Below are 24,355 nucleotides of genomic sequence, written 5' to 3' on the forward strand. Positions count from 1 at the left end.
TCGGCTGTTTAAATTGGACTGAGGATGTCCAAAACGTCTCCGCTCCTGCGTTTGGTGTAAGAGGATGTCACAAGAATTCGGTAAAAGGTCATCGCTTGGCCATGTCATTTCTTGGACGTTTAATCCTCGTGCAATACGGTCTGCCCTCGCGTTTGCTGTAAGTCCGGTCGTGTGCCAGACACTATTTGATAGTGTGGGGCCATTCTAGTTGATTGCCTAAATTTTGACTATTGATTTAGGTGCCGTTCCATTTAGAAACAGGCAGCAAGCCGCTTGTGAGTCGGATATGACAGCCGAATTAGTTTGGCGCTCGGCGTCCTTTATATGGCCAAGGCGATGGCTGCATCCTCTGCCACGCATGCTGAGGTGGTTTTGAAGAATGCCGTTATTATGTTGTTCTGACACGTAGAGACTGTGGTGAAGGTGTCTAAGCTGGTTCTACTAGCATCCGTATAATACACTCCCAGTCTCATGCCAAAACGTTTGTGAAGAGTTTTTGCCCTTGCTCTGTGTCGTCTGAGATGGCACTTGGGGTGCATGTTTTTTAGGAATTGGGGCCACCGCGATGTGCGATCGAACGTTGCCGTCTGTCTGTGCCGTCTCCTCTCCGCAATACTGGGGTCTCAAAGGGAAAGCCTAACCTCGCGAGGAAACGCCAAATCGACGCCGAGCAGACGGTGCGGCGCCTTTGAACATTTATCAGGGCGTTCGCTCTTATAAAACTGGCTAAGAGGCTGCATTGAACTGCTGAGAAAGCGTATCGGATAAGCGATGACACGCTGTGGAATTCATGGAAACATAGCATATAGCTACAACAAAAAAATATTGGGTGCATCACTGCATCAACAATGGAGGATGTATTGAAAGGGTGGAAAGCAGGAAAGCAGACGCATGAGCAGACGACACGGCCCTGTAGGAAAGCATCTTTAGGGGCATTCAGCCTTCCTATTGCCCAAGGAGCCCGGCAGCTTCCCTAGCTGTAAGGAACTACTTAGATGAAGTATAGCTAAAATGTGTCCGTGTCATCTGTAAGGGAGGAAACGAACAATTATTCGTTGAATCTGTAAATGAATACATTATTAGTTTATTCGCGTAATTTCAGGTGACGCGACACCTGGTAAAAGGCCAAACCGCGATCATCATCAGCGTCGGAGAAAAAAAGTTTGGGTTCTTTTTTGGGGGGATATTCACGTGAGCAACGCGTCCCCGAAAGCGTTCGAATGAACCTCACGCGCTTGGCTGCAGAAGAAGACGTTACGTACTCATTGGTAGGACGCCTCTGATACGAGCTCCGCATATTTTTTATTTTTTTTTGTAGGATATCGCAATTGGAATTCTAGCGACTGTGCGTTTGCCGAAGCGTTTTCTTGCTTCGTCATGCCGTACGTATTCACCAGTGAGTGCGTTCGCTCACTGCTACGCACAAAGCGCCTAGCGTTTATGGGGTGCTCAAGTAAGTGCTGGCGTTGTACTTCATTTTCTTGCGCACCTGCTAAGGACGTACCGTCTTCTAACTTCCAGACGTTCGAGCCGTCTACAAGGATCTCGTCTGTCTGTACCAGGAGAATTCGCTCATCTCAAATGATTTGCTCAAGCAAAAGGTATGCGGTTTTAGTTGCACGTTAATTTGCACCGCACGCCTATATATTGCACTTTCCAATGCTACAGCGGATGTAAATGTTAATTTTATTTATTTATTTATTTATTTATTTATTTATTTATTTATTTATTTATTTATTTATTTATTTGAGTACCCTAAGGGCCCGTTAGGGCATTACATAGGGGGGGGGGGACGAAAAAGTTCAAGCATGAGTGAAATCTGTACAATGTAAATATATGAAGGCATTAGGAACCACAAAAGAACATCTAGCAGAAGCAAACAAACAAAAAAAAAGAAAGAAAGAAAGAAAAGGGTAACGAAATTTATACAATGTTTAGTAGTGTGAAACACGCATAAGAACCTAAAATGTGATGCAAACAATCAGTACCCATCGGAACACGAGTTTAAGGATACAATCAAATAAACATTTAGGTAAACAGCCTACACAGATACATATCAGATGAAACGGAATGAATTTTACACAATGCCAAGCACTTGAAAACACTGTTTAAGTAAATATTCAAGAAAATGTGGGTTCTGACAGGTTGACACACTCTAAAAAGGTTAGTAGTGCTGCATGAAATGATGATTCCGTAAGCGAGACAATATTTGCAGGTAGCGAGTTCCATTCGGCAATAGATAAAACTAGAGGCGAATTTTGATAAGCGTTAGTCCTGGCAAATATAGGTTTTACTTTATGAACATGGTCTGTGCGGGTAGAGATGTGGGGAGCGGGAAGAATATGGGCTCGAGCGAATGCAATGTTGCTGTGGTAAAGGCTATGGAAGAAGGTCAACCGTGATAATTTCCTGCGCATGTCAAGTGAAGGGAGATTAAGTAATTTCTTTAAGGCAGACACACTTTGATATCGAGAGTATGAAGTTAAGATGAACCGCGAAGCTTTATTTTGAACTGATTCGAGTAGGTTCGTGAGATTAGAGCGATGGGGGTGCCAAATTATTGACGCATATTCTAAGAAGGCCTGATAAGAGAACTGTATGCGCGAAGTCTGGTATATGTGTTAGCAAGGTGTAAGTGACGTTTCAGGTAACCAAGTTTTTTGCATGCTTTTGTGGTGATGTGTTCAATGTGAGCATTCCAGCTTAAATTGGAGGTAAACAGGACACCCAAGTACTTGATTGAAGATACTGAGTCAACAGTAATACCGCGTATTGTATATTGGTCAGAGGTAGGTCGAGTTATCGAAGCAAATTTTACGTTTTTAGTTTTGGCTATGTTGATTTCCATCTGCCATGTGTCACACCAGTCAGTTAGTTTTGTTAAATCAGACTGCAACACAGAGATCTCGGCAGGGCAGCTTATTTCATTATACAAGACGCAGTCATCTGCGAAGAGACGTATTTGTGAGGTAATATTAGTTGCGATGTCATTTATGTATATTAAAAATAGCAGTGGCCCAAGGACGGATCCTTGAGGAACTCCCGAAGTGACGTGAGTGCGGTTAGAAAAGCAGTTGTTGAGACTGATTACTTGAAATCGGTTCGTTAGGAACTCCTCAATCCATCGCGTCGTGTTGTAGTTAAGCTGTAGGTTTCTAACTTTCAGTTTTAGTCGATTATGAGGTACTCGGTCGAAAGCATTAGAAAAGTCAATAAAAATGGCGTCTGTACTAATCAATCTGTGCAAAGAAATGTGAATATCTGTTACAAGTTCATAAAGTTGCGTCTGACATGAGCGATTCTGGCGAAAGCCATGTTGGTTATTGAGGAGCAGGTTATTATCGTTAAGATAGGCTATAATGTGAAAGTATAGGATGTGTTCCAGTAATTTGCAGCAGATAGATGTCAGTGATATAGGTCTGTAATTATTAGGGTCTGCTGTATCACCAGGTTTAAATACCGGTATCACTAATGCTGATTTCCACTCTTCCGGCAGGCACCCTGTACCGAGTGATTGCTGAAATATTAGAGATAACAAAACTGAAGAGTAGTGCGAGGTTAATTTTAGAAGTTTAGCACTTATACCGCCAGGACCTGGGCTGGTTTTATGAGGAAGCCTGTCAATGGCACGAGAAACACCATGTTCCATTATTATGATGGATGAAAAAGGGAATCGAATAGATGGTTGTTCAAGTATGTGAGTGTTATCAAGTGGCAGTTCGTTAGTAAAAACTAGCAAAATGATTTGGTGCAAGACAAATATGTTTTCAGAGCGCGTCAGCGTCTCCTTTTCGCTTTATGTAGTAAGCTAATATGATTTCTTTTTTGCATCGTCCATGATTTTTCGCGACTTGGCCTTAGCGAGGCGCATGGCACTGTAGTACCGTTCAAATGACGTCCTGTAACCGGAACTCCTCGCATGGCTTATAGCAGCACATCCTTTGCCGAACGTTCAAGGACCGTATTTGCGTAAGGGTCTTTGTCAGTGACCTCCACCCTACTATTAAGCCGTTAGGCGGTCACTGTCGCCGTTGAGTTCACGCGTGTTGTGATCGATTTAATGAGAACGCTGAGCCAACGCGGTAAGGGAAGCGGCCCGTTCGTAACTTCGATTGGCTCCGCAGATACAATCTATACGACGTAAGATGCAGCGTTCACCTGCGTTCATTAACATGGTTGAATGCCCATTCGATTCGTGGGCACTCGTACTTCAATTTCCAGTATTGATCAAGAGACGCTGCATTTCTCCAGTCGTCTTCCAGCGTTTCATGCACTTGCGGAAGGGCTACGTGGCAGATTCTATGTATAAATTACCAGGATAGCTTTTCACAGGTCGGTTCGTTATAGTTCACGGTCGGTTGACGGAGCGTATACGATAATTAAAACTGACCTAAGATGACTTGCAGTGACATCATCTCTGCCGCCATGTTGGAGGACCGGCACGATCGGAAGCTGCGTCTGTTGGCGTCTCGCGCGGTGGTTCTGCCGGTCCCTGCGTGGTTCTGGCGCAGACGCCGGCAGAGTTCCGACCGCGTCTCTATGACATTGAAGCAGGTTACCCGCTTCTGTGAACATGCTGCACTGACGTCATCCTAACCGCCATGTTGGAGAACCAGTGAGAAACTATGTCCGTGATGTCATGCGAATGCTGTCTTGGTCTCCCAGCGAAAAGTTCCGGCGAGTGGTTTGTCGACGCAAGCGAATTTGCGCTCTACAGAAATGTGAACGCGTGAAATTTTGCGCGAGTTACAGCACATGTAAGGAACTCGATAACGCAAGTGTAGATGCCCTGGGAATCTTGCCTGTAGCGGCGCTAATTATATATCCTATCGGCGTGCGGTGAAAGTGGCGTCACTGAAAACATTAGTTCACCGCAGCATGGCACTAAGGGGGGGGGGGGGGGGGGGTATTCTGTATATGTCCACCTATTGGACATGGTCCATTTTGTCTGCTGCTGATGTGCTCATTGGCTGCAGGCGCCTGTCTCCGTCTGACGCATACCTCAGCCCGGCCAATCAGCACTTCAGCAGTTGACTAAATGGGCATCTGCACTATCGGTGGATACACACAGAATACCCCTTCAAGAGCTAAATTTTAGATTGATCGCCTTCGCGGACACGTAAAAAAAAAAAAAGAAAATTGGCAGTGGCTTAGCTCGGCTATGCCAGGATATACGCAGCGAAAGCTAAGGCAGAGCATGGTTAGCCTTGGTTAATCTTGATTGCAAGTCCAGTCTGATTGTCTGATTGTATCTGATTGTCTAGCTAGGTTGCTGCGCTTAGCCAGTCGTTCGGCGCGCTGTTCGTCTGTTTCCTGGGCGATTCGTTTCCTCTTCATCTCGTTCCCATGTCGATTCCAGGCCTCCTCCTGCTTATCAGAATTGTAGCCGTCCATACTGCCGCCTCAGGCATGCGACGCAGCTGGCGAAGCGAGCGGAGGCGAGCGCAACGACGAGGAATGCGGTGTGACGAGGAACGCGGTGTGACGTCATGTGCCCCCTCGGACCACGGCCACGGCGAAATCGCAAGTTCGTGGCCAGTAAAGCTTTCGCTTTAATAACCCTGATTGAAGGCGTGCCGTACATCGAGTCTATAGCTGCTGGCTTCTTAGCCTGTCACTGTACGCTAAATACTTCGTCCCCGAAAGGGGTCGATCGATTATCGAGTGTTACAGCATCCCGCACCCGCCAGGACTGATGTCAGAGAGGCAGTGACCTATACGGTTTACACAATGGCTGTGCTTCGATCTTTAACCATACGTTAAGACGACCCACATGCACAGAACGTCGACGTATTGTCATGTTGCCAGCGTTCAGCTCGTAGTCTCAGCGACAGTAAGGACGAGCGATGGGCTCAATTTATTGTTAGTAAAAAAAAAACTAGAAACCATATAAAACAAACAGGCAATGAAACCCGAAGATATGGGTTAGTCTCCCACCTGCGACAAGTTGTCTGTCTGTCCAGTTTCATTCCGCTTTTCCACATTATGTGTACATTTCAGTTAATACGACACTTAATTCAGCCCATGCTTTTCCTGGCTTAATTTTCAGCTGAATTCTTTTTTTAATTATTAAGCTTCACGCGCCAAAGCCATGATCTGATAATGAGTCACGCTGTAGTGAGTGACTCCGGATTAACGTTGACCACCTGGAGTTACTTAACGTGCACCCAATGCACAGTATACGGGCTTTTTTGCCTTTCGCCCGCATCGAAGTGCGGCCGCCGTAGCCGTGGCCCGGGCTTAGCAGAGCAATGCCACAGCCACTAAGCCACCATGACGGGTCGTTGTCTGTTTGCTCTGTTGGAATTGTAACCAGCCTTGTACGTTGAGTGGCTGAATTGTTTTTTTTTTTTTTTAGCGGAAGGAAAGCGCGTTGATTTATCGGCATATGCATGGAAAATGTAGAGACATGAAAACTAATTTTCAGATGGAGGAGAGCTGCCTTGGAGATTACTTGGTAGACCATGGAAAACAGAGTGGCCAAGGCTATCTGGAAGAGAGAATATTTTGCAACGACCACACGACGATTTATTTCTACTTTTTGACGAAGATCTACAGTGACTACGTGCAGACAGTCTTGGTACGCATGGCTGATATTTCCCCGGACGTCGTCATCGTCAGCTCGTGCCTCTGGGATATTACGAGGTAAGTCGCACGTATGCTCTGTGCCAATATGAAAGGTAACGCTAGTTTTCCGTTTATAGCCAGCAATGTTTATCGTTCTTGAGCTGTAGTGCAAAAAAAAAAATGTAATCAGAAAGATTTTTCGAGCAGAAATAAATAGTACGATGCGCTGTGGTTGCTGGTCGCTGAAACGTGTTACTCCGCTCGTGTGGTGGTAAGCAGGTTTAGATCTCCGACGTCTTTCAAGTGACAAATACGTCATGTTTTGTGACGTGTAAGGACGAGGGTTAATTTTAATTCTAATTACATGGTGCGTACCTCATATCTTTATGTCATATGCGACGGGCCACTTGTTGGCTGCGGATGCTAACTGTCAGAGAAGTCTTTCTTGTCTGCTGTGCATGAAATTCGTAATATTCTTCTGAGAACCGAAGTCCGCTCAAGTATACATAATTGCTTTTCCTGTGTGTTGTTATGAGCGTCTCAAAAGTCGCGAATATGAAAAACACACTGTTTATTTAAATACATCGCCTCGATGCTGAAAACAACACACCCATTTACGTGAACAAAATAACAATCTTTTGATGTTTGATATGTAAAAACAGTTTTCGCCGGCATCTTGGATTCCGGACTCAACCCGTGTTATTCGGAACGCACCTTACGGAAGCGTTTCGTGGCCTCTGAATGCACACTGGTCTGTATCGAATTAACGCCAAATTTCTCTAGAAGCGTCGCTAGAAATGTGATTAAACCACTTACATTTAGTTCCTGCAAACACCCAACTTTGTATCGAGGATGAATAGTTCAAGTAATCATGCACGAATTAATTTTGAGGAGGATTGGAATTAGTGTGCGATTATAATGTTTGTGGAGTGTCGGGAGGATACGCGGTTGAAAGGCTAATCGCGAAGTGCACTTGTCCGCAGGTGGGGACCCTGTGGCGTCGGCGAGTACAAGAAAAACCTGCACCTGTTTTTCGGGGGACTCAGGAGCGTCCTTCCCCAAAGTTCCATTGCGATATGGCTGACTGCAGCGCCTCCATCCCAGAACGTGCACAGTGGATTTCTATTCGTCCCAGAGCTTGACTTTCTCAAGTACTCGCTTAGATTACACGTCATCGAGGCCAACTACTTCTGCCGAGAGGTGTGTTTGCGTGTGTAGTCTCGTCCACATTTTGCTGGCGCAGCCCAAGAGGAATGACGGGCTGCACTGATTCAGCACTTTGTTAGTTTGCGCATCTGGCCTTTCCTTGCAACTGCGGCTTGCGTAATTGAGTCTCAAAGCTGCGAATTCGAATTGCGGAGAACGTAATAGGTGACTTTGTTTGTGCTCGTTTCATTCTCCTGCGCCACGTAGTATTCCAACAGTGTGTTCAAAGGGGCTGGTTGGTTCACCTTCAGAATAAAAAGGGGAACAGTACAACGCAGGACGAGCGAGTAAAGAGCACAGGACAGAGCACAGGACAGCGCTGTTCCTGTGTTGCGCTGTTCCCGTTTCTATTCCGAAGTATTTCAGCATTTTACTTGTGTGTGTTATCAAAGCCCCTTCCATCTGTAAAGCATTCTAGGGCTTTGACGTTACAATAAAGGAATAACTGACTTAATTGAGCGCCAACCCTGCCTGTCGTGCCAACCGTCTGCGATAGTTTAACCTTTTCACAAATCTCGCTCACCTCGCGCCTCTCCGCAGCTATTTTAAGCGTTCGCTTCTCTGCGCCGATCCAGTCCTTCAAACAACGGGCCTGGTCTGAAGAAACGCGAGTAAAATGTGTGCAGCGCTGTGAAGACGAAAGGAAAAAATATCGACGTGATATGTTTGGCTCTTCATCCTTTCGTGTTAAATGAAGCACTAAGTCCCAGAAGAAATACTAACCGTTAAATATTACGTAGGGTGTTCCAGCTAACGTTAGCCAAGCACAGAAAGCACTGGCGGCTTATTCAGTAGGCTGCCAACACACGCTTGGTCTCACCCACAAAGAAGGCTTTGCTATTTCTAGAGATGCTGCACTTTAGCTGGGATGTCCTTTATATGCTACAATGACTCTGAAACCAGAGCAGGAACACAGCACAAGCAGGCTTTATAGATCACAGTTGTTTCTTCACATCAAAACTGTTGACATAACTTGACAAGTTTCTTTTGTGGGTAACTTGCAGACGGCTTCGAAGTTTGGCGTTGATGTCGTTGACATTCACTACTACCTGCGTATGATGCTTGAGTACCGAGATGAAGACGGAATTCACTGGCATCCTATGGCGATGCGCCTTTGCACAAATCTGATCCTAACGCACCTTGCCTTGTCATGGGGCGAGGAACTGCCTAACAGGCAAGTGGTCCTAACAGAACCTTTGCGCATACGTAATCGCCGAGTTGACCAACAACCGTTTTCATCCCATGGCTATCTTCATCACGAAACCATATTGTCACAGTTTCTTTATTTTTCAATATAAAAGAGAAAGTTGCCCTGGTTAGGAAAGTGGTTTGCCCAATGATGTCTACTTTTCTCTTGTAGTTGCGCTGATTACAGGATGAACATTTTAGGTAGCATGACACCTGTCACGGTTCGTTTGGAGTCATATATACGCCGAGAGCAACGCTGGCTTTAAATGTGTGTTCTCTTTTTCCTAGTTGCTTCCTTAAAAATGTTAATCACACAAATAACTTTGTAGAGCTGTAATATTGCTCTAGAGTATTTTTGTCATATGCAATACAGCGCACTGAAGAGAAAAGGAGCTCTGTACAGTCTCCTCCATCATAGCTGTCTAGAGCGCTGTAACCTTGTGCTGTATAGATATTGTAATCTGTCGGCAATCTTTACACTTAAGGTATTATGACGCTGTGGTGACGCTTAACGACTAAGCACTGTGGATACTCTGAGCTGAGAATATTAACTCTTTATTACGCGAACTTGTGCCCAGAAAAACAAGCAACACAAAAGTCACATGCAATAGCGCCGAGCACAATCGTCGGGTCATCGAATCTGAACTGTCAGGTCAAGCATGTCGATCCGTTACATGCACACTAATTGTACCTTCTTAAGCATAATCGCTGTTGCTCATGTACATTCGCGAATGCAGAAGTCTATTCGCAACGCATCTACAATCTCATGAGACACGCCTCATTTGCAATAGGACAATGCACAAACAAGGAGAAAGAAATTGATTCACAGTGGTTTCTGAGGTTTTGAGGACACGATAGAAACGTGGCGATTTGGCGCTCGAAAAATGTGTGGTTTTGAGATTTGTATGGCTCTCCGTGCACCTTAGTGCTGTCAGTCAAACCTTAAATCTGCCTTCGTATATATTATTGTACCTTCAGCAGCAAAACGTTCCATCGCCCTAGAGTCAGAAACGACGGGAGCTGTACGTTACGTCATGCAGTATAATATACACAGTGCGGCGGGGCCCATCCAAGCTTTTACCAGTTCCTCCGACTCTAAATCTTCTTTCTCTAAGGGTTCGATAGCGCAGCACTGGACTGTACAAAATCCGTTTCACTCTTTACACCATTGGATTCCTCAACTTCATTTCCTGATCCATTTTCCTCTCCTTCAGTGACAGCTCCCTCACCGCAAGCGAAAAACAGTGTTCTTCAGCAAACGCCATTGATGTGTCTGAGGAGTCAGGCACAGATGACAGCTACGTTTCTGAAGAACTGTCGCAGAGCAACATCTTTGGAAGTGAACCAACTCCGCAAGAGGTAAGCTCTGTGCGCATCGATCGTGCGGAAGCCGCAGTCTAAGGCAGCATGAGTGATCTTCTAATCTTTTGCATTCTAGTGCCGGTACAATGATGTCTTTGATGACGAAGGGTTCGCTATGAAACATGTGAGGCTGCATACACGCCAGTCTTGTGTATGTTTGGCGAGAAATATATTAGGGAGTTATAACTAAGCAACTTTACGGGCTAGCGGGCCCAGCGGGTGAGTGGGGACGGCAGCAGTTCGCCGCACGAAATGACGTTTTAGCTCAGCGATCCCTTGCTCGGTCGAACGTAGTAGTGTTCCTGCGTATATGCATATACAGGGACACTAGAGTGGAGCGCTTTGTTGCGCCACCTGTCGAACTAGGCTGGAGGCTCGCTTCGCGTTCTCGATCGCGGTCATTGCTCATGAAATCGTCGCCAGACGACCTCGGTGCTGAAACCTCCCGCAGGATGCGGAAGTCCTCTTCAGTGGTGAAGCACCTCCGAGCCTCTTTCGCCTGCAGGCGAGCCAGGGCCGCGTTTGAAGACGACGCCGACGACATGCCGCTGTCTCGTGCGGGTGGTCGCCATGTTTGTTTCGCAATAGACCTCAGACTCTGCCCAGGCTGCGCTGCGAAAAAACCTGTCACCAGCACCCCCATCGGAGCCTTGGCGCGAACTGAGTAGTGCAACGAGAGCTATCCGCAAGCAAAGGTGCATAGGCCACAATGTACCCTTCTCTTTCGTTTGTGTTGAGGCACGGTTTCTTAAAATCAAGGGCCTGGAAAGCTTCTTCCGCCCATCCACGCTTCGGAAAGGAAGCTCAGCAGGGCGAAGTACGTGTACAATATAAAATAAAGTCTCAAGTGTTATTTCGGCGTGCTGCAAATCGCAAGTACAGAGAGCATCAAGTTTGGCATATCAGCATAAAAATCTAAGCATTTCAAATTGGTTCATATTGAATATGTCCTGAATACAAGACTTATTAAGGATCTCCTATATTTTTACGTATTTTATCGTATTATTTTGTCTCGCAATTATTTACAGAGAGTAAATCGATTCATAGCCTTTTCCAGGGCAGCAAACAGAAAACGTTTTCCAAGGCAGCAAATTGCGTGCGATCATAACGAAAGTAAGCTTCCTACAGTGCCTACGCGCTGCATCTTTCTTTCTCGCAGGAGCTACAGCATCGCTCAGTACCTTAATTTGAACTTTTTGCAGACGCTTCGAGCAGCAAGCGCGCTCACATAAATGTAAATAAACGCTACATTTTTTTTCTTTACACACGTACGTTATTTCGCAGTTACTCATCCAGTGCTCCTACAGCAACTTTATTGCTCACATTTGAAAAACGCAGTCGAGCAGGCTCGGCACATTGCGAAGCGTGCTTGTATCGGCGCAGGACATACAAAATACCGAAAGCAGAAATGAGCTCGCGATACAACGATGCTCCAGAACAGGATTTTGAATTCATAAACGAACCAAAATGTTTGGTTAAGCTGACCTGCCAAATCTCTCCGTTCCACTTGTTGAGTCAATAAACCACCCGAATGCAACATTGATGCCTTCGGGTGGCACGCGTGGGTTTATTGACCAGTTGCCTTCAGCCAAAAAGATCGCGCACTCATGACGCCTGCGGCAGAAAGGACGTTCCATATCCAGCGCCAAGGTTTCCGAGTGGTGGCGCTGGCTAGCACTCTCAGGGTTAGTTCTAGTAACACAAATACCCCAGAATGTGGACGGGAAAACGGCGCCCCCCCCCGAAGGCATCAATGTTGCCGGAATCAAGACCCTCGTTATGTAACGAACGAGATGAAAGGGGGTTTAGCCGAGGGGCCCGATTTTTATTAATCATATCATAAGAAACCAACAAACAGACATTAAGTACAACAGAGGGGAAATCATTTGCACTAATTGAAAATGAGGAAGTTATAAATTAATAGAATCGGAAGTGGATGAGAAAGGTTGCCGCAGGTGGGGAAAAAAGTTTCCGCTGGTGGGGAACTGTACCACGTCTTTGGATTACGCGCGCAATGCCCTACCAATCGAGATAGCGCGGCAATACACATACCGCAGCTATCATTGGCTTTTCCACCGACTGCATCGACGACTGTGTACAGGGCTAATCCTGAAGACAGTTTAAGCAAAGCTTGGCCTACCCTAGTGACAGTGTAATCAAAGGTGGCGATTCGATAGGCCGATTGTTGTACCAGTGCACGACGTGTCCTCTAAAGGATTTTACTTTGGTTTGTAACGCGGGTAGATCCTTAATGCACTGCAGTAACCAATAGTCCTTCCCAACTTATGGCACTGTCAGCAGCTTCCATCAGCAGATTATCTATAGGGGAAGCTATCGCCTAACTTCAGTTTTTTTTTTCTTTCCACGTTTGCCCTGTGGCACAAAATGTTAGATGTACGCGATATATATATATCGTATATATTTTCCAGCTCCGTTCTCAGATATATATATATATATATATCTGAGAACGGAGCTGGGAAAGGGCAGCACAGGTCGCGCCAAAGGCTGGCTGGAGTGCCAGAACCCATAGACAGGTTGCAGCTGGCGTCAGTGCAGCAGCTACGCATATATCCTTCTTAACGCAACTTTATTGCGGCGTTAAGAAACCGCTCGGGAGGTGTTATCGACGTGGAGTTGTCAGTGCTAGTGTGCAGTACTGAAGGACTTCCTTTTTCCGGTAGCCATCTGAGCGCGGCTTGTTGCGCGAAGAGCGGCAGTGGATATATTACTGGAGGTTGCTTACTCGCTGCTTCTACCGGAATGCGAGAGACAGAGCTCACTCTGCCCTACAGAAACCTTCTTGTTGTTATCTTTAAACCCAGGCTTAATTTACTGTATTACAGAGCTAGAGGAGTCTGCCCTCAGGGCAGCAGCTACAGCGGCATCAGGAGGGCCGGCCACCAGGGGCAGTTTCCTAGTTGGCAGACGCAACCCTTCGCTACCGCTCAAATGCACCGGGTTGATGAGATGGGTATCTCTATAGGTGATGTGTGGGGAAAAAGGCAGAGCCGTGTGCGACACGTGGGAGTCGAACGCGTTGGCTTAGACGTTCTTCTGCACAGGACGCGGTGAGCGACGAAGGGCAAACGGCGGGCACCGACACGCGAGGACGTCCTAACATCGAGACCCAAGGTTCAGCTTCACAACGTGGATCGTGCCAGCTGTAGGACAAGTCCCAGAGTACGGCCACTGCCAACAAGACGTCAACTATCGGAGTGGTGACTTCCCCGCAGACGTGTCAAGCCCACCGCTGCCATCCACGTCGCAAGACGATTTCCACGTGTGGACCTGTTTCGTTTCACTTGGGAATGTTGCTTATGCTCATTTGTGAGTGTCAGCATCTGCAAAGCCACAACCATGCTGTGGCCAAAAATTCTGCCTTATGGCTCGGCGCTCTTGGTGGACGTGCAAGCGCAAATAAAAGCAGACTTTGTTACGCTACTGTATACGTTAAGCCATCTGGCGACTGAATTTGCCTGCTGCATTAGTGCCTGGGGTGAGAGGTAAGACGGTAAGACCCAGGGACGCGCAGAAAAACTATTTACACGTTTTGAAGTCGCCGAGTCTGTGACAAGTGAAAGTGCCGGAGAGGAGCGCCGGCAAAAGTGTGATGCGCCCGCTCTTCGTCCCTTAATTTGCGCTTTAAAAAAAAACCGGTAAACTCACGGTATAACGAAATCGCTGTGTCCGAAATATTGCTTTATTCAATTTTTTTCGTATTCCCGCGTTACTGCGACTCTGGCTACTCTGCTTTTCGCCGAAATACAGTTTGTATTGAAGCCGATTTTCTTTCCTGATGACTTCATTACAAGGGTAGTTTACTGTAGTTATACACTGCAAGTGACATTAACACAACGAGCAGGTGCCTCGGCACTGTAAAATTTACACCCTAAAAGTGAAAAGGGTGTAAATGTGTCTATAACTCGCAGCCTTAGGGTGTCCGTTATGTAGATAACACCCTACGGGTGTGAGTTATAAACACATTTACACCCTTTTTCACTTTGTAGGGTGTAAATTATTTTACAGTGAGGAAGACTCTGCTGGCTTCCAGCCCGGGCAGGCCCAGAGCAGGTGGTATTTTATTATTTTTGCACACACTGCAGTCTTTCTGGGGTTACTGCACGAGTCGGGAGGACGTATAACGCAAAGTCCAGAAAAGAAATTTGTCAGTGGCAATGAACGAACACCTCCAGGAAGGAACAAAACTTTTTGTACGTGTCATATTTATATATATAGGTTTAGGCTGCGGGAGCTACGAGTACGTAGGTGTTGACCGCTGGGTGCCAGTTTCGCGTTGCAATCACGGCATTCGACGGTGGTCGCAGCACTTGCCGGCTGTCGTTGAGGCGGCGGCACCGCACCTGGCTTGTCATCGGCACTACACTCTCGTCATTTGCCAGGAGAGTCTTCCTCACTGTAAAATAATTTACACCCTACAAAGTGAAAAGGGGTGTAAATGTGTTTATAACTCACACACTTAGGGTGTTATCTACATAACGGACACCCTAAGGGTGGGAGTTATAGACACATTTACACCCTTTTCACTTTTTAAGGTGTAAATTATTTTAGAGTGCTGAGGCACCTGCTCGTCGTGTTAATGTCACTTGCAGTGTAACTACAGTGAACTACCCTTGTAATGAAGTCATCGGGAAAGAAAATCGGCTTCAATACAAACTGTATTGCGGCGAAAAGCAGAGTAGCTAGAGTCACTGGCGCGAAAAGCTTTTCGTGCACTATAGCTGACTTCTTGAAGGTGTGCCGATTTTCGACCGTTTATGGTACGTAGTAGGGTTGGTAACATCGATGAACGATCAATCGATCAAAGGTATCCCGCAAAACGACTGATCGTCATCGATGCCCACCTTTCATTTAATCGACTTGAACGATTAGACATGTTCGATTATTCGTTTTCGGGAGTTTTGGCGGGACTGGCGTGACAGTTTCGAAATCGCACTGGAATGGCGGAGCACTGGCAGTCACTGTGCGGCTGTGGTAGAGTGATTGCCGACTGTTCTTGCGAGTCCCGAGTGATGCCGAGCCGAGCGGTTCCCTCTCTCTCTCTCTCTCTCTCTCTATCTATCTATCTATCTATCTATCTATCTATCTATCTATCTATCTATCTATCTATCTATCTATCTATCTATCTATCTATCTATCTATCTATCTATCTATCTATCTGTCTGTCTGTCTGTCTGTCTGTCTGTCTGTCTGTCTGTCTGTCTGTCTGTCTGTCTGTCTGTCTGTCTGTCTGTCTGTCTGTCTAATCTAATCTAATCTAATCTAATCTGCCCCACACGCCGCCCGAAACCGGAGGCTTGAAATTTCCTCGCAATTCGTGGCATACGATAGAAACGCAGTCGCATCCATGATAGTCGTGTCACTCCCAATTCACTAAAGACGTGGCGCAGCATTCGGGCCGATGTGGAGCATGTATTTGACGCAGCGATGGAGTTCCTGCTTCGGTTCCAGCGAATCTATAGCTTCCGAGCGTCTGTTCTCGCATGCTGGTTGTGTGGACATTCAAAGGTGTCGGTTTCACCCAGAGAGCCCAGCCAGTTGACATGCCTTAGCTCTGTAGAAAAGAGCATGGGGTTTAAAATCCTAAGCCAGCAATTTTCTCTTTCCCCCCTGTGCATTATGAAATTTCTTGCATACTTAGGCTGGACTTCACCTTTCACTTTTGCAATTTTTATTATTTCTTGTTTGACTGCACTGTACAGGAATTCACTAGTGTATCATATTTGTATCATATTTAATTGTGCACTACGTGTAGTTTCATAAAACATTTTTTTCTTTTCAAAAGCCACTAGTGCTAACTTTACAAGTTGAAGATTATACTTCATCAAACGTTTTACACACTTTTCTTTCAAACTTCGTTCACCTCTCAAACCTTAAAGCAGGGTCTTATAAAAGCACATAACTATGTTGCAACCTCTTTAATACAGTGCCCGGCAAAAGTGTCGATTTGTCAATTAATCGGCGAAAGACCCTGCAATCGAATGCAATTAAGCGATTAAAGGCTAAAACGATGAATGATTCATCGTTAATTGAATAAAAAAAATTGATCGACAAACCCTGCTACACTTCTGTGCATTCTTACGCGCGCATGCTGCGTTCACCCTCTCCCTCTTTCCCTCTTTCTATTCGCCCACTTACTCCTTATGCAGGATAGCAAACCTGGGGGGGGGGGGGGTATTCTGTAAGAGTCCACATAGTGGACTGTCAATTTCGGCCGCTGCTTATTGGATGCAGCTGTACGAGAGAGGAGGAGAGGAGCGGCCCTATCCAATCAGCGGCGGCCGAAATGGGCAGTCCAGTAGGTGAATTCTTAGACAATACCCGGCCCCCCTCCCAGATACGGTCGTCTGGTTGACCTCCACGCCTTTCCACCTATTTCCTTCCTTCCTTTTCTTCTGTCTCTTTCTCACTCGCCTCGCGTATGTGCGCTAATTCTGCAGCAAGTCCTCCTTGAAAGTGAAACCGCTGCTTGCCTTCTGTTCACGGAATTGCGCGTCCCTTGGCAGGCCTTTCGCTGACGTGTTGCTATCGCTGATAATGTTTGACGACCCCTCCCGCTCATTGGCCTCCAATCTTCGCCAATCCCCCTTAGCGATTATGCGCCATGGCTCGAGCTGATCATCATCGCCATAATTACGAGCGCATCGCGAGACTCTCCGAGCAGAACAGGTGGACCACGCGGTCGGTGCCATAATCTCGTCCCCCCCCCCTCCCCGCCGTAAGATAAACGACCGGACTACCATGTCACTTGCTACGCACGGCTCTGATAGCAGCCTGAGGCTTAGCGAGAAGAACCTGGACGGCAGCGTCGGGGGTCCGCCGCCGAAGCCCATGCTGTGGGTGTTCGTCACCGCCGTCCTGCTGCTCGTCGGAATCATCGCCGTCTCGCTGGTCAACGGCGAGGGCGCGTACGGACACGAGTCCGACATGACGGTGCTGCCGCGACAGCCGGAACTGATGCTGGACAACGCGGCCGGGTCCACGAAGCCGACGACGATGTCGCCTCGACTCGGTCGGTATACGCATAAGCGCACTGTGTATATATCTGCTACTGGTCACGCAAGTACAGGCCACGTCGTTCTTTTGTCTTGTTGAAATAAGAATCGTGTATTAAGGGGCTGCTATAGGGCTTATTGAGACATTGTGCAAGAGTTCAACGAAAGCCACGTGATCCTGCCAACGGGATGGCGGTGTCGTGCATGTTGGTCAGTTTGGTTTTGCGTGACGTCATCAGCTGACCCTGTATGCATATATTCCCTTACATTGCGTAATACAACGTTCTTTTCCCGCAACGTGCTTGCGTCTTCGTCCGTTCCTCACGTCGGCCTTCGTTCGTGCGCCCGCGTCGGCAAAACGAGAAAGACATTTCAGCATGCCGTATATCTTGAATCTTGAGATTGCTGTGAGATTACGCTTTCTTTACAACGCAACGATACAGCGCTATAGAAAGCCGCTATATTGTGGCATAATGAATAGAATGAAAGGGTGAAAAGGCGTACGACCAGGACAGGCACGGACAAGAGCTATCTCAACTAACCCGATCCCAAGCCGTGACGAGGCAGGCGGAGTCTGCAAAACGATCGCAGAAACGCGAAGGCTTTGCTTGTCGGAGGCTTGATTGTCGCGCATGACGGATTTTTGTCGAACTTAACACAACCGAGCTGTTTCAGGTCGTTGGGAAGTGACTGCCGGACTCCCGTTTAAGAGAGCGAGCGCGCGAGGCAGTTCGAGTCTGCCGTCGTATAAATGACGAAACACTACGTCTGACTCGCGAACTGCCTGCCCCCTTCCCGCTATTCCTTGGGACAAATCATTCAACCGATGAAAAAAATTACGAAGGTCCTCAAATTTGATATAACGCCGTATTCTAGTGTTAACTAAGTTTCCTAGCCATCTGGCGGCAGGTCTAATTCTGTGGTGCGTCACAATGTCACAACTTAACTGTCTGTGAACTCGTCTACCGTAGCGTACGCCGACGAAGACACCAACTACGCCTCATGGCTGCTGACGCGCACAGTCAACCCCGCGGTGAACGCCTGCCTCGACTTGCACGCGTACGTGTGCGGCGGCTACGACGGAGCCGTCGGCCGCCCCCTCGAGGAGTACGTCGCCGCCAACACCACGGCGGCCATCAAGACGCACTTCCTGAGCATCGCCGGCCGTTCCTCGACGCGTCGCCAGGCTAAGACTAGCCACGACTCCGAGGCCAGGGCGGTGGCCTTTTACCGCAGCTGTCTGAAGACGGGCCGCGCGCACGAAGACCCAACGGTCACCGCCAACGCCAGGGCGCTGGTCAAGTTCCTGGAACAGAACCACCTCAACTTCCGGCACGTCGACGGCGTCGACCTCGTGGGAAAGGCGCTGGAACTGCTGACGCGCTACGACCTGCAGGTCTTTTTCGCCCTCGAAGTCCAGTTATTCCCGTGGCTGAGCCGGAGCAGGAGGTTCGTGCGTGTGGTGGCCAGCCCCGCCTTCGAAGAGTGGAAGGCGCGGAAGGTCTCCTTGCACCGCGCGGATTTCGGGAGGTTCGTCGAGGAAGTTCTCTCCCTGAGTGGCGTGGGTCGGCGCCGGATAGCCGACCTAACGGACGCGGTGCGAACCATCGAAGGCCGCGTTCAGGAAACGAGTCGCGCGGACGAAAAACCCGACGAGGCGACGGAGGCCACCTGGAGGCGTTACCTGGACGACCACTCGCGGCACGTCTTCATGGCGGATTCCTACGACTTGGACATCAATAGCTCGAGCGCGGCCCGCTTCTTCCTGGCCGTGACTCGCGTCTTGGACGGCGGTCAGCGATCGGTCTACCTCAGCTGGCATGTCGCCCGACACGTCGCCGAGGTCGCCCGTCTGGTGCCGCGGCACTCGAGCAAAGACGAGGTCGACGACGCCAAGACGTACTGCTACGACCACGCCTACGGCGAATACAAGCACGCCATCATGGCCGCGCACCTCTTCAAGTTCGTCAATGAGAGTAGGCTGCAAGAGGTGAGGAAGATGGTTCATTCCCTCACGATCGAAGTTCAAAACAGCATCAGTCGTTCCTCCTGGCTGCCGGCGAAGACTAGGGACAAGCTCGAAAGGAAGGTCGGGAGTATCAGGTGGAGGATCGGCTACCCGGCCGGTCTCAGCGAGTGGAAAGGTGTCGACGAGTTCTACAGCCGCCACCCCCGTTCCACGGGCGTGTTTGTCCGGGACTACCTGGAAGCGCGCGAGGCGCGAATGCGCGCCTTCTTCGCCACGTTGCGCAGCCGCGTCGCTAAACCCGAGGAGTTCGACTTCGCCAACGACGCGCCGGGGGTCACGTACGGCACGCCGAACGAGGTCAGCGTGCCGGCCGTCGCCCTGGTGTGGCCTCTGTTCAACTACCGCGGGGCGCCCGAACTAAACTACGGCCTCCTGGGCTCGCTGCTGGTCGAGGCCATCATGCGGGCCTTTGGCGGTGCCAACATGATGCACGACGGCGGCGGTTCGCCGATTCCGTGGTCCACCAATCACCGGCGGCTGTTCAAGAAGAAGTACCACCGCTGCGACAATCTGAGGGAAGGCCCGCTTCTATTGTGAGTGATTCCTTTGGTTGATATGCACTTTTCTTTTTTTTTCTGAAAACAAGGTCTTAGCTGCCTTTACACAGATATTGCGTATCTGGAATCTGGCTATCTTGTAACCACTTCCAGAAAAGTACGGGTGGCGTGAGGAGACTTGTAGATGTCGTACGAACATGAAATTCGTATCGAACGATACATATATAATCCTACCGAAAACACGTAGCAATAGTCGCGACTAAGGATATAATCAAAAAATATTATAATTAGTTGAAACGGGGTGGGATGTGAGTGCCTGTGTCGCTCTCTGTCGTGCCGCCGCCAAGTGCCACTTAACTGCATGCCACCCCCTCCGCCAGATGACGCGAAGTGCCCGTGTTCGACAGGCAGGGCGTGTGTACCGAATTCTATCGAATAACACTAGAACAACACCTTAACAACACCTTAACAACACCTTGCGATGTGGTGAACGGGTTTAAACCATGGACTCGGGACCTAAAAGGGCGCGACGTAATGCTAAGACATTTCCCTCGCATTTATTACCGCTAAATTGGCATGAATATTTCTGGCTTCCAAAACCTTCCACGGTAAGAGCAGGTTGACTTTTTGGACATGTTGGTAGGACATGAATGCAGCTTTTTGCGCACTTACAAGACACACGAGCGCAGACGCGCTGCGTTCGTGTGTCTCAGCCTCTTCTTCGTCCTCGTCTTGTGCGCAAAAAGCTGGTAAGAGTAGTTTTTTTATATATATTGCAGAAAGGGTATACTTGTGCTGGGACGACCCTCTACCTTTCTTCCTCCTACCCTCTCTCTCTTTTACTCCCATCTCCCCCACCCTGCTGGCGCTGATCCGTGCTCCCGCATGGGTTGCAGAAGATAGTGCTACCTTGCCCTCCTTCCCCACAAGAACCACTTCTCTGTAATTGACTATAGCCAAGTTGGAATTATTTCTTCTTTAAGGCTTCTAGGTGTGGTTACTTTAGTCGCGACGTTGTCGCAACATGGCCGCAGGAGCCAGGCCTCCCGGCGCAGCAAGGCCCGCGTGCCGACGTCGTCCCGGGGTCGGGACCTCGGCTCTCGGCCCGGAGTGTCCGTCGGGGCGCACGCCCTGTACAGGGCGTACAAGAGTGCGGCGGCGTCTTTCGGCAGCCGAAGCGTCCGGGGCTTCGAGGCCCTCCGCGGAGACCAGCTCTTCCACGTGGGGCGCTGCTTTCTGTCTTGCGGCGACGCCCACGACGGTGTAGCGGACCCCCTGTTCGCCGGACACCGCTGCAACAGGATGGCCCGTCAGTCGTCCGAATTCGCCGCCGCGTTCCGCTGCGACGAGGCGTCGTGGGCGCCCGCGGCCAGTCGCTGCGATTTTTGGTGAAAGTAAAACGGAGACGAAAAACCTGTATATGTAGCGAGTGCTCGGATTAAGTTGCGCAGTTTTAAAGCAACCCCCTTGCCACACCATCTCATTCGTCCTCCTTACCATCAGGTCCCGCTGTAAATTTTGGCTATAGACTTGGAGCTGTAAAGACCGTCTTAGGAGCGTCCTAATAATTCAATAACCGTATGCATGGGCGGTTGTGTAATCCATATACTTGAAACTTCGGCGCGAGAACTACACCGGAAGCAAATGAGACACGAGGGACGAGGCGCAAGATCAACGGAGAACTGAACTGAAAGCGTCACATGAATAAATACCCGTTCTGATACACATTCCGAATGGTGCATTCAGAAGGCAAGTGAAAGATGTGTCGCGAAGCCAGCTGTCGTATACTGCACAGGATAATAGATTGGCTTGGTGCAAATCTTTAGAAAGTGCGGTGATATTCCGGTCCCTGTCACGTGTGTATAGCTTTAAGGGTATTTATACTATAATGAGCGTTCAGTAAATTTCTCTCTTGATACTTGGGCACCTCGTCCGTGTCTTCTTTTTCGTCCGGTGTATAGCTTTCGCGCTGAAGTTTCAACTATCATTAAGGAATTTTGTAAAAGGGTCTCCGTAGTAGTAGCCTAGGTAATGAGCAGTATCGTAAAGTTCTCCGGCTGGGAGGAGAGCTGCCCTCGCCGCATGTGGCCTAGACAAGCACCTCGCGAACGACATTCCTTCGCTACGTTCTCCCGTATCGGAGCTCAGGGTCCGGTTGCTCTCTTTTCAGCGCCAACGCACTCGCGACCCCCACCTTCCATGTATGACAATATGAAAGATTACTCAGCTTTGTTAGCCGGAAAACAAAGGAACTTGAGAAGAAGCATAGGGTCAGCGCAACGAAAGATGCACGGAACGAACAAAAAAAGAAGTCTCTGTTCCACACGAAAGATGAAGCATCGATTGCGATAGAAATTATGAGACAGCCATACGAAGTAAGGATGGTATAGCTTTATTGGCCGTATATACACTTGTAAAAAGTCGCATACCAACTAAATTAACAAGCATGGTGCTACGGCGCGCAAGCAAAAGAAAATTTACACATTTCACTCTATATTAGAGTGTTTCCAGAACTATGGCGTGAGAAAGAGCGGCAGCAGCAGCGAGCGAATTGCCCTTCATGCTGCCATTGCACAAAGCGCACACGGCTTCTTGCGTGGGCCGCGATGCGATAGTGTTCCTGTATATGCTCCCGCAGGGAGCAGAGTTGCGCATAGCTTTTTCGGCGCCGCTCGCACCACTATTTGCCGAGCGCCATCACGTGGTGCAAAATGACGTCAAATGTTCAAGTGCGCCGCTGCGAAGCCAACTTTACCGGCGCGGCGCCGACTCATTTTCGTCAGTGCCATCGAAATTGCAATCGGCAGACCGTCGAGCGTGCGTTGCACCAGTCGGCTCCGTGTTGCAGGTACGGTATTCGACGATATTAAGTTAACGACTTTGGGGAAGTGGTACTAAACACATCATTCTGAGACTTGTATTCCAGTACGACGGGGTGCAGCGCACCTTACTGCACAAACCGCGCGGAAGGTGGCAAAGTTTTTTACGCGGTACCGCGCGGACGGACGAGACCGGCCGGCTCCGAAAGGGACCAGGATATGCGAAGTGCGTTCGCCTTGTTTACAGAGGTGCGTTCGGCTTGATTACAGAGGTGAGTTCGGCTTGTTTACAGTAAAGCAGCATTTATCTCGAGCAACACTCCTGCTGTACATGCTGAATTGCATACGCCTGGCATGAGAGGTCGTTCGCATGAGCAATTTTTGGCGTATATGTGCAGCGCGACACAGACGCGGGACAAAGAATGAACGACACGTCTGTGTCGCGCTGCACATATACACCAAGAATGTTAACTTACCGACTTGCCCGATTCGCCGTGTTGCTTGTGCGATTGTTCTGACTATGCGGGTCTAGAACGGTGTGTTCAAAACGGTAAATACTAGCAGATACAATTTGCCCCCTGCACCCTTGTTTTTCTCTACACTGTCGTTTTTTCCTTTTTTCAATTTTTTTTGTTGGCGTTCTGATGTTTCGTGTAAGGTCGATGGATGTGCTAGTGTTCATCATTTTGTAGTAAGCGAAAACACCGTGCGCTCCCACTTATGAGACAGCTGTGATAGCTTCAGTATTTGCCGCCCGCAATATATGTTGCTTGTTCGATGAGTCTTAGTCGACGTGAGGAATGTAAAATTATCTTTGTACGTTTAATAAGCGCTGTGTTATAGTAAACTAACCTGAGTAGTATCAAGAGATAAAGAAAAATGTGCTGTCGTATTACAGTCTGCAATGTGTGAATAATTACATTGAAAGCTTGCCATCTTATGTGATCAATGCAATAAATATAACCTATTGTTACTCATAACAACTTGTTGCCTTTCCAGTGGCTTCGAATTCTGACTCCCAAGGCTCCAAGAACCAGCACCGGTCCCCTGCTGCCACCAGCCATTGCTCGTCCATTCCCTTGTACGAAATAAATTTGATCTAGAAGCTCGTTCATCTTGAATCTTTTTCCACTTGCAGATTTGCTGCTACGAAGCAGCTGTTAAATTGCGGTATGAATCGTAAAAATAAGCTTTGCATAAAATGTGCGCATGTGGACATTTGAAATGTGTTTAAATTTACGTGTCTGCACCGCGTATATCGAAAACGTGCAGCTGCTGTGAACGACGATTAATGATGTATGACGGTCACGGTTAACGATCACTGACTTAACTGCAGCCATGATAGTTCTCTTGGCGACGGTCACTATTCGTCGGGTTTCGGCAGCCAAAATGTGCTCACATAATTGTCTACCACACGTGTGTGAAGTTTTCTTTAAACACCCTTTCAAACATTTCTTGCCTTCAGGCATCCGCGAGAATACTTCAAATGCATGCTGAAAAACATTGCACCGCTTTTTGTTGCAAGGTAATGCGCGTTTGCACGCGAACTTTTGAGCTGTTCGAGCCACGGGCATAGTGAGAGTTATTTCGAGGGATCGAGGGGGTCCTACTTCTTATATGTACGTCCGTGCGTGTGTTTGTATATGTGCATGTGTATATGTATACGTACAAACT

The 24,355-nt window shown here is 48.2% G+C and overlaps 2 protein-coding genes across 2 annotated transcripts; both read left to right on the forward strand.

Annotated features, from left to right (window-relative positions):
• Positions 1-970: 970 nt before the first annotated feature.
• On the forward strand, positions 971-10,849 carry LOC126527616 (PC-esterase domain-containing protein 1B-like). The gene is made up of 7 exons (XM_072284510.1): positions 971-1,453; positions 1,522-1,601; positions 6,428-6,645; positions 7,551-7,767; positions 8,778-9,004; positions 10,176-10,320; positions 10,775-10,849. Exons 1-7 carry the CDS (start codon positions 1,378-1,380, stop codon positions 10,847-10,849), a joined length of 1,038 nt encoding a protein of 345 aa, XP_072140611.1. The 5' UTR covers positions 971-1,377.
• On the forward strand, positions 10,179-23,825 carry LOC126527679 (neprilysin-1-like). Its single transcript, XM_072284489.1, has 3 exons — positions 10,179-10,320; positions 18,308-19,898; positions 20,897-23,825. The coding sequence occupies exons 2-3, from the start codon at positions 19,048-19,050 to the stop codon at positions 21,252-21,254; spliced, it is 1,209 nt and encodes a 402-aa protein (XP_072140590.1). The 5' UTR covers positions 10,179-10,320; positions 18,308-19,047; the 3' UTR covers positions 21,255-23,825.
• The last annotated feature ends 530 nt before the right edge of the window (positions 23,826-24,355 follow it).

Source organism: Dermacentor andersoni, chromosome 9 (assembly GCF_023375885.2).
Source record: "Dermacentor andersoni chromosome 9, qqDerAnde1_hic_scaffold, whole genome shotgun sequence".
NCBI classification, from domain to species: Eukaryota; Metazoa; Arthropoda; class Arachnida; order Ixodida; family Ixodidae; genus Dermacentor; species Dermacentor andersoni.

Coding starts and splice junctions, on each gene's coding strand:
- LOC126527616 (XM_072284510.1), top strand. CDS start 1,378: ATGCCGTACGTATTCACCAGTGAGTGCGTTCGCTCACTGCTACGCACA. Junction 1,602..6,427: donor ATGATTTGCTCAAGCAAAAG/GTATGCGGTTTT, acceptor ACTAATTTTCAG/ATGGAGGAGAGCTGCCTTGG. Junction 6,646..7,550: donor TGCCTCTGGGATATTACGAG/GTAAGTCGCACG, acceptor ACTTGTCCGCAG/GTGGGGACCCTGTGGCGTCG.
- LOC126527679 (XM_072284489.1), top strand. CDS start 19,048: ATGGCGGATTCCTACGACTTGGACATCAATAGCTCGAGCGCGGCCCGC. Junction 19,899..20,896: donor AGGGAAGGCCCGCTTCTATT/GTGAGTGATTCC, acceptor ACATGGCCGCAG/GAGCCAGGCCTCCCGGCGCA.